Here is a 12,955-nt window from a genome sequence, read left to right on the forward strand (position 1 = left end):
GTCCCCCGTCCGGGTTTGTGGGCAAAATTCTGCTTTTTTTAACGTTTCGGGACTTAAAAACCGACAGCAGGGGAAAAATAAATCGTATACGTTATTTTCATGGGAAATACCGCTATCATGAACCAGACATTTTCTGTCGCGTTAACGAATTTCGCGGCCGCCACATGCTTCATAATGTCGCGATACGGTAGGGAATTTTCTACGGTTTATAAGTTCGTAAACGTATCGGCTTTTATTTTTAAACTTATTATCAGGGTTTGGTTTACAAAGAAATCAGACAATTAGCTTTCTTTACACGACTTCAAAACGCTAGCGGGGCGCCCGATGTTCCACCAATGACAGCGATTCTCTCAGTAGCGTCGTGCGAAATACTCATTGTTTACTCGATTATCGCCCCATTCACAAGTTTTCAGAGACAATGCCGGCGGGAAAATAGACGCCACTAAGCCCCGAAATCAGGAAATTTTCTCGAGTTTTAGCGAAATTTTGTAGAAAAATCGGAATGCAACACCCTAAATTTGGAAAGTAGTATACTGGCGCTGAGCTGGGAGTAGCCTGGCGCAGCGCCCCTGTTCCATCGTCTGGGGAGAACCCTGCTATTCTTTGTCTCTTTTTTGACCGGATGACTTTTTTTTTTAGTTATCCGGAGTCATCTGGTACCATCCGGATTTTCACTCTGCAACGCTCAAATAAATCGATTTTTTTGAGCGTTGCAGAGCGAAAATCCGGATGGTACCCAGGCTAAATTCGTCACTGATGTGTACATGTTTTTTGTCCCTCCAGACATGTTGACCTTTCCCCTGCAGTGAGGTATTTGGTAGATTCCAACAGTCTGGACCCTGCAGCTATTGTACCTAGTGGGCCGCATGGGAGACTACTGAAAGGGTGTGTGAACATCTTATATATCTTATGTTATAAGTCTCTTTCACCAATAATACTCCTGTATGACCTAGTATCTGCCATAAGGCAGAACATACAATGTACAATGTTTATTTGTGGATTAACAAAAGTACCATTTATGATACCAGCATGGGTGCATATGTGTAGCTTGATTTTACATATTGTATCAATTGTTCTCCAGGGATGTGCTGAAGTTCCTTGCTGGTGACCCTAGTGCCAAGAGACAAGAGGCAGTTCCTGCTGCCACGCCCTCTCCCCCCACCCCTGTGGCTGCTCCTCCCCCACCCCCTCCCCCAGTCAGTCACCCTGTAGTACCCCCTGCTGCAGCAGAGGAGGTAAGCACAAACAGATACATGAGGTGGGGGGGTGGGTGTAAAGTGACAATGAGCAAGTTGTGAAAGTTCACAGCAAACATGCATTAAATCTTACACCATTTGTTGCTCCTCCATAGGGTATCAGACTTAAAGATGGTCAAGGACATTAGTTGTAGTGTAGTGGAGTGTAGTGGAGTGTATATGTATTTAGCCAGCAGTATCTTGATTTCACAATGTAGTTGGTCTGGTCTTAAGACCAAATCAAGAGATACTGTACCGTTTTCACATCCTTTACAAGTGTCAGTCTTACTTGAGTCAGCAAAATCGTTTTTCTTAATTGGAATGGCTTTTTGTTTTTCAGGATGAGTTTGTTGACATCCCACACACAAGTATGAGGAGGACAATAGCAAAAAGACTCACACAATCAAAGGTAGTGTCTGATATTCATACTTTTTAAACTAAAGTATGACTTATGCTCACTTGTTTCAGTGTATCCAAATGTAACGTCCCATGCAAAGTTGGTCTTGAGTATGTGGTCCCAATAGTTGGAACATATAACTGAAATGCTGTTTTTTTTCAGACTACAGTACCACATGCCTACAGCAGTATAGACTGTGAGATGGACTCAGTACTGAGACTTAGGAAAAAGCTACAAGGTAAGTGTTAGAGATTGTGAGCAATAGCTTCCATGCAGTACTTAAAGAGATAAAGGTAAAAGCAAAGTAATTCAACAAGTTTCATATAACTTGCTAATAATGTAGTGTACAATATGTACATACTCACTGGCATTGATTTGAAAAACTCTTGGGTTGTATTCAGCTAGGGCCACATTAAGGGCCACCTTTTACATTGATGCAAGTAACTCTAGTTTTCCCTCCTGTTCCAAGGTTCTGGTGTAAAGGTTTCTGTCAATGATTTCATTATCAAGGCTGTTGGGCAGGCACTGAAGGTGAGTTGTATTGGATGCAGTCTCTCTGTACAACTCATATCTCGTATCTTTGTTACTCTTCACATCACAGACCTTCTGAAATAGATTTGTGTTGTGTTGACATGATGATTTTACATGTAGTTATAGCTGTTTTGGGCTCCCTCTTACTAGGGAGTGAATGAGATGTACACACATGTACAACAGAACTACATTCTCTATACTATGTAAGTGAACAGCGCCCCCTAGGGACCAACTATCAATGTGCAGGAATATAATGGTGGGGATCTAATGTACTAACAATATTACCATTTGCTGCCTACACAGTCAGTACCTGAGGTGAATGCTCAGTGGACGGGGGAGGCGGTGCAGCTGCTCTCTAATGTGGACATATCAGTTGCCGTGGCAACAGACAAAGGCTTGATTACTCCCATAGTTACAGACGTACCATCCAGGGGACTACAGAACATCTCTGAAACTGTCAAGGTAAGCATGACTCAATAAAGGCTTTTGATAAAATTACCCTTGCACTCATAACTATTAAATCATGTAGTTCTGTAGAAGACACAGATCTGGAGACAGGACTAGAAGAGTGATGTTGCTGTTCTGTTGTTTCAGCTGAAAATGCTTTTATTCTGACATGTGTCCTGTTTATTAGGAGCTGGCAGGGAGAGCGCGGATAGGCAAACTCATGCCTGAGGAGTATCAGGGAGGCACATTCAGGTCTGTTCTACAGTAACTGTCTTTGGGAGTTGCCATAACTTGACATAACAAATTGGTATGTTGTCTGATGAAGATACTTAAGGTTGTTTTATTGTCATGTACATGTGTAGCTCATCATGACACACGGAATGAATTTCTGTGCCATTCCATAAACATGTACAAGAAGATGTCTAACAGTTTACTTTGCCTCTGCAGTGTTTCCAACCTGGGGATGTTTGGCATAAGTCAGTTCAGCGCTATCATCAACCCGCCACAGGCCTGTATCATGGCAATTGGCGGCTCACGTGTCCTGGTGGAACCCGCGGAGGACGGACACACCACAAAAACTGTCATGACTGTCACACTCTGTTCTGACTCCAGAGTAGTTGATGACGCTCTGGCCTCCACATTTCTGGAGGACTTTAAAGAAAACTTGGAGAATCCTTACAAAGCAGCATTGTTATGATCATATTTCTTATCAGATTTTAATGTTATGATCAAATTTTCATGATACTAGGTCTGTGCAATCAAGGTTATTACAGCAAGTGTTGTAGAAAACCCCTTTTTGCTTTTGAAGAATGTTTTGCAAGAAGGTAATGTTGGCATGTATGAAAGATTCTTTAGTTTCTGTCCTATTTAAGTTCAAAACTGGTCATTGTAAGAAATGTTTGTGCAGATGTACTTGTCTATAAAATGGAAAGGTATTAAAGTTTATGAAATATTATAATTGTCCCAAATGAGCCTTTTGATTGTTGGAAATAAAACCACATGCAGGAAAGTTGTGATTTTTTTCTAAAATATCTGTGTTGTCAGTGTTTGCTTCCATATTTCTAGTGTCATAACATGAGAAAACCAGACAGAATGTCTGGGGTCTGTCCTTGGTGCTGAAATCGCAATCATTTCATGTGTTTCACTCATACATGGCCTTGTCAACTCTGAAATTGCCTGGGAAAACCAGACAGGAGGGTGTGAGTCAGACAGAAGACAGGGAATGAGGTGACCATAACCTATTCTGGGGCATTTTTCCAAACTTTGATCTAACTTCTTATCCCTGATGTGGAAATACATGTAAGTCTGGGCAACCTTTCTGTCAATCTGCAGTTACACCATTTCCCCCTTACTGTGACTCTACTGCATTCATGTAGGTACAGACACACAAGCAACACACAAACAAAACCTCTGTACTTGGAGGCAATAAGCTACATATATTATAGTATAGTCCCATGGTTTTATTGAACTTTGGAAAACTGACATTGCAAGGTGCCCTTGCTAGTATTAGGCATTATATGCTCTGTAGGCAGTGCAAGCTTATAATATACCTCACATAAATCCAACATCACACCCAACTATGCCCCACTCCTTTAAGTTGCACTTGAAAGCTGATAAATTTGAGTTTCTAAATGAAATGTTTGTTCAGTAAGGAAATCGACAAGTGGTTGTTATCACTCAATAGCTACATAAATTGGATAATTTACCCAACTCTTTTCCCCTCAAATATCCAACTACAGTCTTTTTTTTAGCTTTATCTAATTGATGTTAAACCTATGTTGACTCTTTCTTCTATGCTGAACTTACTTTTGTCCTGTTTAATGAAAGCTGACAGATTTAAAAACAATTTATTAAATGATATGGTGCCTGTTTTGCTGGGTTGTGTGTTAGTGTTACTAACACACCCTCAGTGCACTACTACATTCTTAAATAAACATATCAGTGTACCATAGAAAAAGCTGCATGGTCCAACACGAAAGTGAAATGACATCTCTCTCTTGGTTCTCACGTTAAATCTGATCACATACATACTTTAATAATGGAACACTGTTGGTCTAAACTGTGATAGACAATACAGTATAGAATGGCATAAACTAATCAAGCTATTACCACAACCTACATTATTTTTGGAAGAAACCTAGTAAATGTTTTTACTCTGTATACATGTATATGGGCATGTAATGGATGTGACAAAATAACAAAACATTTAGACCATCACCTCAAAGCATAGTTGGAGCCCTTACATGTGTGTGTAACAACTACCATGTATAATACATCAATTACATCTCAGAGTTGCACTTTTGAGTGCATCACAAAAAGAGACAATAAACTCTCAAGCATAGGGAAGAAGAAATATAATAGACTAACTAAGATACACTCTCAAAATACCTCAACTCAAGCACTTTCCCACATAAAAGATTTCTACATCAAGTGCAAATCTATGCAAACATTAAAATAACAAGCTTGTTGGGGCATACACATTTAGTTTCCTCCAAATTGCCACCTAAGATGCACAACTCACCTTGGGCACAATACACATTCACCGTATAAAGGCCATAGTTTTCATCAAATAGAGTTTAAGCTGGTCAAGATTAGCCTTTCTTTTACTCTTTTTCAAATGCCAGGTTTCATTCATGTATGCATATGGCCTTCTTTAAACATGTGACATTGTTAAATGCATCAGTGCCCACAGTGCTGTAGAATCACTACTGTGGGATGGATGTTAATACATGTACATTTGCAGGGAGAGCAGTGTTTTTTAGATGTTAGAAAAACATTTTTTAAACTTATTCAAATGTCTTTTGATGTCTCATCTTAAGAAAATGTGTTTTTTTTTTGTTTTCAATATTCCATTCTGGATGTTCTGTGAACATACTCTTGCAAATTGTTGGAAATTTGAACAAGTACAAAATGTACTTCTGACATCAACCACAAACTTATGCGCAGCTAATTTCTAATGGTCACCCCTTTTCATTCACATACAGCTTGAAAATACTACAATAGTGTGGTTACATTCACTTCTGTACACTTTTACAGTCTTCCCTTGCATTGATATAAAATCACGATAAAAATAACTTTTTGTATTATACAAAATAATGTTAGTGAGACTGTTGATGTTAAAATTGTTCCACATATAGTCATACACCCAACAGTTATCCTCTTCCCAACAACAAGCCTAAATATTTGCAACTTGAAACAAACCTTCTACAAATTCCTTATTTCTACAAAAATAATACACTTACTGCACCATTTGCAACACTGGTATAGGGTCACACCTGACCACCTATTTTACTATAATGCTTCAAATCTAATAATTGGTACATGTCAGTACGTATTAAAAGCCTACATATTTGCCTGTAATGTTTTGGTTAATCAGAAAAGGCTCTAAATAAAGAATCTGCTTATTCACACGTGTACTATCACTATGTTGGCCATGTTTCCACTCCCAATATCACTGCAGAATCTCACAAAAAGAACACAAAACTCCTTCCATACTCTCACAAAATTCATGTGCTGCATCAAATAAGAAGTATCCTATTTCAAGCCATCGCACAACATTCTGTGTAAACGGTTCACCAAAAACTGATCATGTACACATGTACTATTGTTGCCACTCGTTAAAAGTGTTAAAATCATGTATAATTCCAGTTTGTTACTAATAAATAGATCACTCCCATAGCCCCGCCCACCTCTGTCAAAAGGTAGCAATGGACATGCAGTCATTTATAACTGCCATGCTACCATTGGTTGAACTGTTAATTGTGATAGACAGTCAATCTACTGTCAGACTCCATGTACTTTGATACCCCCCAAAATGACATAAATCTACACTTTTCACAAAAATGTAGCAACAACATCTGATTTTCTTTCAACAAGAACTACAACAAACTTCTACATTCTGAAGAATCTGGCAACCTTTGACCTCAGGAAGTTGATAAGGGATTGTGGGAACATGGCCCTTGCTTGGGAAGCTGTATATTTGAAATAATTCACAGGTTCTGCAATCACATCTAACAGTGCCTTCACCAGCTTTTTGTCCTGTGATAACAGAAGAAGACAAACGTTATGGCATTCATGTTATGAAATATGTTATGAGATATCTAAGTTTTCATCTTTTAACACACCAACTAACCTACGAACCAATAAAAGTGTACAAAGGGGAACACTTCACACGAGCAATCAACAACAGAAATTATAACCTGAAAAAAAGAATCTTGAAGGGAAAAGAACTGTTTGCTAATGGACATCAATGCCTAGTACTAACCACATGGTCACAGTATATACACAATTTGTTCACCATGCACAAAACAAATGTCTACAAATGAGAATTTAAGGAAGATTTGCTTTGAAGATGGCTTCAGCAGCATTTTTGCTTCCATTTTTGAAAGGTAATTTGTAAACAAACAGAAGATATAGCTGTGGTTAGGTTGCTTGAGGGGTCTGTCCTTGGTGCTGAAAGCACTATCTTTTCAAGTGTTTCCTTCCTGTATGGCTTTTTCAACACTGAAACAGACATATCATGACACACAGAGGACACACAAAGACCAAGGGATCCTGAACGTTTCTTCAAAAAGTCTCAGAACAACAAATTTATAACATCAATCCATCATTCTGTCTTCTATTAGGACTACACTCTAAGAGAGGCTATCAAACACAATATTTTGATGTAGGCAGATTGCCTAACAGCTTTACAGATCTAGCTTGGATGTCAGCCTTTTTGGCTTTAGTATGTTCTTGATTCCTTCCCTGCCATCAATATGTAGACAGAAGATGTCTGGGTCTAGGTTTTTTGGCAGGGAGAAGACCGAGAGAGCATACTAAAACTAAAAAGGCTGGCATCCAGGTTGTTACAGATTCCTAGGTGAGCTTTTGCCATGACGAGTGAACTTAACCAAATAGAAGAAGTCTAAGTTAAACAAAGGGAAAACGTGGCGCATGCATGATCAGGAAACTGGTGAGAACTTGGTGGTTGGTGAGGACAAATGGAGGGACCAGCCAACGTGTCAAACCTAAAACAGTCTTTACTTTTTTTTACTTATATCTGACATTATCTTTTTTCAAAAATTTTTTTTTGGGTGAAATTCTGAAACTTTGGAGACAGATGACAAAGAAATGTTCTACAATGGAATACAGATGACTCACGGCTGGTTCCTTTACAGAAAATGATGGAATGGTTGTGAAATGGACAATGTAATTTTAATGACAATGGAAATGGGTGACTTACTGGGTGTATGTAATGAAATGAGGGGATGCTACTTTTGGCAAGACAGCTGTTTAAAGCAAACAATAATGGCATACAATTTAGTTTAAGTGACAGCGCTGTGAAATGGAAGATAATGAAATGAGGCTGCAATGAAAACAAAAACAAAAGGAAGACTAAATGTGTAACCCACGTTTTAAAATGGTCTGAAGAATCTGGTGACTTTAGATCGCAGCAACTTTATAAAAGAGCGTGGGAACATGGCCGTGGACTCTGCGGAGCTGTACTTGAAGTAATTCCGGGGCTGCGCTATCACTTCAAACAAGGCCTGCACCAGTTTCTTATCCTGCATCGGCAGACACACACTACAGTTAGTCCACGGCAAACGTCTGTTAGAGGTATACTGCATAACAATCCAGGTGCAAACAATCTGATATTGAACTAACGCTCTGTCACAAGGGACTGTCTACTACAACTGTAGAACATTGGGCATATGAAGGGTAGTAAGGGTCTTTCTGATTATTTACAGTGCCAAGTCTACTCAGAACTTCAGAACAGCTTTTGCTATTAGATACCACAAATTTTAGGGACAACTTTTTGCTTTCTGCTGAAGGCAAGGCTTAATTTCATAACAAATGAAATGAGAGCTATGGAGATTGCTACAACACTTGTCACAGCGTGGGCCAGATTTTATGTAGTATACCTCTAACATGGCCATCACAAAGACAGTCTCACGATTAAATAAACTAGGGACCTTTGTCTTGAGTCTACACTATAGAATTTAGTGATAATAGGCTGTGATATCTAAAAACAAAGCATGCCTTAGCATACATGTAATTGTTTTTGCATAATTTCAATATCTCATTGTCAAGTCTAAAATAAGTGATAAAAGTACATGAATAGATTAGTTGAGACGTAATTGTTAGAAGACAGGAACTACATGTAATACACTAATTACTTATGATTCATCACTTGTTGTTACCTACTGGTTGTTCTATACAACCATGTAGTTAGTTTTGGCCAATCTCTTTTGGAAAATAAATTTTGTGAATTGTACTTATTAGTAGCATGTGAAAGGAAAGGAGGCAACATGTGAGTAGGATAAAAGAATATTATTATAAGCAAGCATGTAAGAAGTAAAAGCACCCACTTTAAGTATCTCCTGGTGATGGTCGGATGCATACAGCCTGCCATCTCGCACAATGTCCTCAATCAGGTCTTGATAATTTTCTTAAGGAAGTAACAAGAGTGAAGAATGGAAATGCAGCAGTCAAACATGGCGCTGGCCAATCTTTTCAAAGTTAAGATCCTCTTGTTTGGAACAGCTACCCCCAGTCACCAATTATTTTTTTTCACTTGACTGGTTGTGGAGACAAGGTTTGACTGTACTATACACAATCATATACATGTATATATGTGACAACATTGTGTATCTTGATTATTGCTCTAAAATAGCATTCTAGCAGGCCCATTTCATCCGAATATTGGATCTGATTTCAGAATATTCCTCAAATCATCTACTTGTCTGTTACATGTTCTTACGTTTCTTGAACAGTAATAGCTAGAAGATTTGTCTTACCATCGTAGGTGACGTATGGCACTTGGAAGCCCTTCTGGCTGTTGAGCTCGTTGGACTTGAACTGAATCCACAGCTTCCGCGACCGTGAAGTGAAGGCGATCGGCCTGTCGTATGTCTGACAGGTCTCGTAGGTGGTGACAGAATAAGGTGAGGCTGAAATAGAAGCAAAGACTCAATTGTGGCCAAGCAGTGAAGCATAGTGATAATATCACATCTGTCTTTTTCATGTCTAGCAAGGACCAATGCTCTAGCAATGTGCTATGCGGTACATTGTTCTATGCTTTCTGAGTTAGAAGAGGGGGACAGTTCCCCATGTCTATAGCATTGTTGTAACTTGTCTAACTGCTGACAAGGATGCACTGCATTGTATGATAGCCTCTGTAAAACAACTGTCCCAAGAGTGCCTTCTGTTAGCAATTGTATTCTGATTGTAAGACGAATGTGTCCAGTCCTTAATCATAAACATCTTGCCCTATTGAGATGCTGTGCCCCATTCCCATGTAGACCTGGCCCTTCCCTCACCTCCCTTCCTCATGACGAGCACGTCCCCGCAGTCGTCCTTTGCGGGCAGGTAGATCTCCGGCACCACCACCAGGATCCGCCTGCCCTTGGGCGGGACGATGTGCCAGGTACACTCCACGTTGGACGGGTAGTTCCCGGGGTAGTTTGGTGACTGGATGTACCCCATGAAGTCTCCAATCTCTCCTCCACAGGTTCTGTCTGTGAACGAATATAAAGTACTGTGTTCAATGCAAACACTAGTACGGTACAACATGTATTGTAATTTCATTATTGTACATGTAGGCACAGCTAGTGTATTCCTGTACTGTCCTCAAATATACCTCACATGCTATGTCTATTTGACATATATGTATAACAACAGACATTTTTCAATTTTTTTGGTGATTTGGCATTTTGCCCCCTCCCCAATGCAAGTAACAATCATTAAATTTTTATATCAAAGTTACATTCACGTGTGACTCACCTTTGCACTCATTTTCATTAGTGGAACCATCGAAGTCCGTGGTGGTGTTGCCTGGACAGCGCACACAGAAGTTCTGCCCCACTCTGGGCTGGTAGAAGCCGTGTGGACAGCGCTGACATGACCCAGCCTGGACATTGTAGTACTGACCTGCTGAACAGGATTCTGGGAGAAAAGGGCCGGGATCATTGCTGTCTATCATGTACATGTTTCACTCATGTTAGCATAGTATTCAGCTGCTTAAAAAACACATTACAGGATAAAGTATTGTTTTTTTGACAAGAAAAAAAAAAGCTTTCGATTTTAGAATTATAACACATTTCTTCCATCAAAAGTTCTTTGTCTCTCTCAAAAAGACTATAAAGCAGGAAGAAAATACCTCGAAGTTCATAGTAAATAAAACTGAACTTGAACATGTACTAACATCCAAACAAGTCAAAGATGTCCAAAAATCAACTGGGGAATTGAAAAATATTCTGCACACTCACCACGAACGACGCAGTGCTCAAAACTGGTTGCCCCGTCGCTGATGGTTACGACCCCTCCCCCGCACGAGAAGCAGGAGGTACGACCGGGGTCAGGCTGGAACGTGCCCAGCTCACAGGGAATACACGGCACAAAACCATCCCAGCTGAAGTGGCCTGGGGAACACTGGCCTAGGATGGTGTGGTATAGAACTGTTTCAGTCAAAATCAGATGCGTCCAATTCCCATAGGAGATACATGTAGCTTCAAATTAAATGATTGAGGTTGACAGGGCTTTGCATTACACATACATTTGTACATTATGTAAGTAGAATAATAGATAAAATGTCATAAGGCTACAAAACAAAACAACAATACAAAACTGTCTTAACTGACTAAGTATGTACATCTGTACACCAGATCTGCACATCCTCCAAAACTGTCTTTGTCTTAACTGAGTCTAAGGATGTGCATGTGTACATCAGATTTGCACATTCTCTAAATAGTTTTAACAATAGACACTATGAACATGTAGTAAAATGAAGTGTGATACCTCCACATTCGGTGACATTTCTTGCTCCCACAATGCCAGTTGCAGACCGACTTCCTTCACTGGGGCAGGGCTGGCAGGTCAGCTGCCCCTCCTCATCCTGGTACGTGCCAGACGGGCACTTTTCACAGCGGCCACTCTCCATGTTGAAGTAGGAGCCGACACTGCAGCTGACTAATGCAAGACAGTTACATGACCAGTTATAAAATGGACTTTGATGGAGTTGATTGTCAAGTAAGTCATCACAAGTATAGGACAACAGTTCTTTGGTCGACAAGTGTTTGTTAGGAAAATGAAAGAATATCCACTGCTTTTACACATAAGGTTTTCAACTTGCCTCCTTAGGACTCATCAATCTAATTTTTCATTTAGTTCTGACTTGCCAAAGATAAAAAGTTCAAAATTATAGACATATCAGCCTTGTATATTGACTTTCTGGCTCCTACCGTAGCATTTGCGGATATCACAGGATGGGCTAGGCCTGTTTATATCTTAGTCACTTAGTGTATTTTTTTGCCAACCAATTCATTGATTTTCTGCAAAAATCTGAGAACCAACAAATTAGCGTGGCCTTAACTTGAGCATGTTGCAAAATCAGTCACCATGTGGTTATACTTACTGCACTTGTCTCCCACCATGATCTGTCCCAGGGTGCAGATGGACTCCACTCCTCGGTCAGCCTTCAACGACCTTCTCATCACCTCATAGTCTGTCCCTGCAAACCTGCAGGGGAATACAATACAGTCAGGACACTAAGTAAGACTTCAAGTTTACAAACCATTTTGAGTGAAAGTCAAAGTGATCTGAAATCAGTTTAGCTCAAAAGAACTCAATGAACAGTTGACAGAACTAGTATCTTGCACAGAAGGTAGATGCTATGTATATGTACTAACATGTTAATTGTATGTGGAAAATTCCCATAGGCTAGCTCAAAGTCTCTACCACTGGTCATGACAGAGAAGACAGATGCTATGTGCAGTATATTTACAGGTTGATGGTATGGGGAAAATTCAAATAAGCTAGCTCCTTTCAGCAAGAACACCGAACAGTGGACAACAGGTAACGTCCCATCCTAAGGACTGCAACCCTTTCCAACAGCATACATGTTGGGTAAGTGACACAGCCAAGATTTGAATTCACAACTTCTTTGTCCAGAGGCACTAACTACTGGATTGCATGTGCTATAAAACACAGTATACATTCCATTAAGCTCAGGAAAAATATTGCCAGCTACATTGTCATTTTCACAAATTGTCTCACCTGACAAAGAACTGTTCCCTATTGATGGATTTCCTCAAGGTGTTGACTGTTCTTCTCAGCTTCTTTTCTGTTCTTCTACGGACACAGTTCACATCACACTTATCTGTGGATATATGAGGTGGTAATGTCTTACAATAGTCACTAAGCTCCAAAGGAAGTGATCATTGGAGATAGGTACTAGAGATAGTTTATCACAAGGATAAGCAGTACATTTGGCTGGATACATTGCCATGTTGATTCTTATGTCTTTTCACAAGATGAAGGCATTTTCCACAATGTATTTGTGTCTTCACTTCCACAGATGACAGAA

The 12,955-nt window shown here is 39.8% G+C and overlaps 2 protein-coding genes across 21 annotated transcripts in view; one reads left to right on the forward strand and one right to left on the reverse strand.

Moving 5' to 3' along the window:
• LOC109475465 (pyruvate dehydrogenase protein X component-like) overlaps window positions 1-3,636 on the forward strand; it is an 8,814-nt gene extending 5,178 nt beyond the window's left edge. Inside the window, exons 6-12 of one of the 2 annotated variants that reach the window (XM_019776083.1) lie at window positions 1,082-1,235; window positions 1,576-1,644; window positions 1,795-1,870; window positions 2,102-2,163; window positions 2,467-2,625; window positions 2,798-2,862; window positions 3,058-3,636. In XM_019776083.1, coding sequence (XP_019631642.1) covers window positions 1,082-1,235; window positions 1,576-1,644; window positions 1,795-1,870; window positions 2,102-2,163; window positions 2,467-2,625; window positions 2,798-2,862; window positions 3,058-3,307 — 835 coding nt within the window. In that variant the 3' untranslated portion in view covers window positions 3,308-3,636. The remainder of the gene's footprint in view (window positions 1-1,081; window positions 1,236-1,575; window positions 1,645-1,794; window positions 1,871-2,101; window positions 2,164-2,466; window positions 2,626-2,797; window positions 2,863-3,057) is intronic. The other variant, XM_019776084.1, reaches the window with a different exon arrangement.
• Window positions 3,637-4,049: 413 nt separating this feature from the next.
• The window catches only part of LOC109475463 (signal peptide, CUB and EGF-like domain-containing protein 1), a 62,005-nt gene continuing 53,099 nt past the window's right edge, over window positions 4,050-12,955 (reverse strand). For 15 of the 19 annotated variants that reach the window (XM_019776065.1, XM_019776066.1, XM_019776069.1 and 12 more), the window contains 10 exons: window positions 12,646-12,748; window positions 12,005-12,108; window positions 11,389-11,559; window positions 10,860-11,048; window positions 10,375-10,536; window positions 9,912-10,109; window positions 9,390-9,542; window positions 8,961-9,040; window positions 8,004-8,156; window positions 6,418-6,648 (listed from right to left, as the gene is read on the reverse strand). In XM_019776065.1, the coding sequence (XP_019631624.1) occupies window positions 8,007-8,156; window positions 8,961-9,040; window positions 9,390-9,542; window positions 9,912-10,109; window positions 10,375-10,536; window positions 10,860-11,048; window positions 11,389-11,559; window positions 12,005-12,108; window positions 12,646-12,748 (1,310 nt within the window). In that variant the 3' untranslated portion in view covers window positions 6,418-6,648; window positions 8,004-8,006. Of the gene's footprint in view, window positions 6,649-8,002; window positions 8,157-8,960; window positions 9,041-9,389; window positions 9,543-9,911; window positions 10,110-10,374; window positions 10,537-10,859; window positions 11,049-11,388; window positions 11,560-12,004; window positions 12,109-12,645; window positions 12,749-12,955 lie in introns of those variants that run through there. The other 4 variants (XM_019776073.1, XM_019776082.1, XM_019776067.1 and 1 more) reach the window with 3 other exon arrangements.

The sequence above is a fragment of the Branchiostoma belcheri genome, unplaced genomic scaffold, assembly GCF_001625305.1.
Source record: "Branchiostoma belcheri isolate BF01 breed outbred unplaced genomic scaffold, Haploidv18h27 scaffold34, whole genome shotgun sequence".
NCBI lineage: Eukaryota > Metazoa > Chordata > Leptocardii > Amphioxiformes > Branchiostomatidae > Branchiostoma > Branchiostoma belcheri.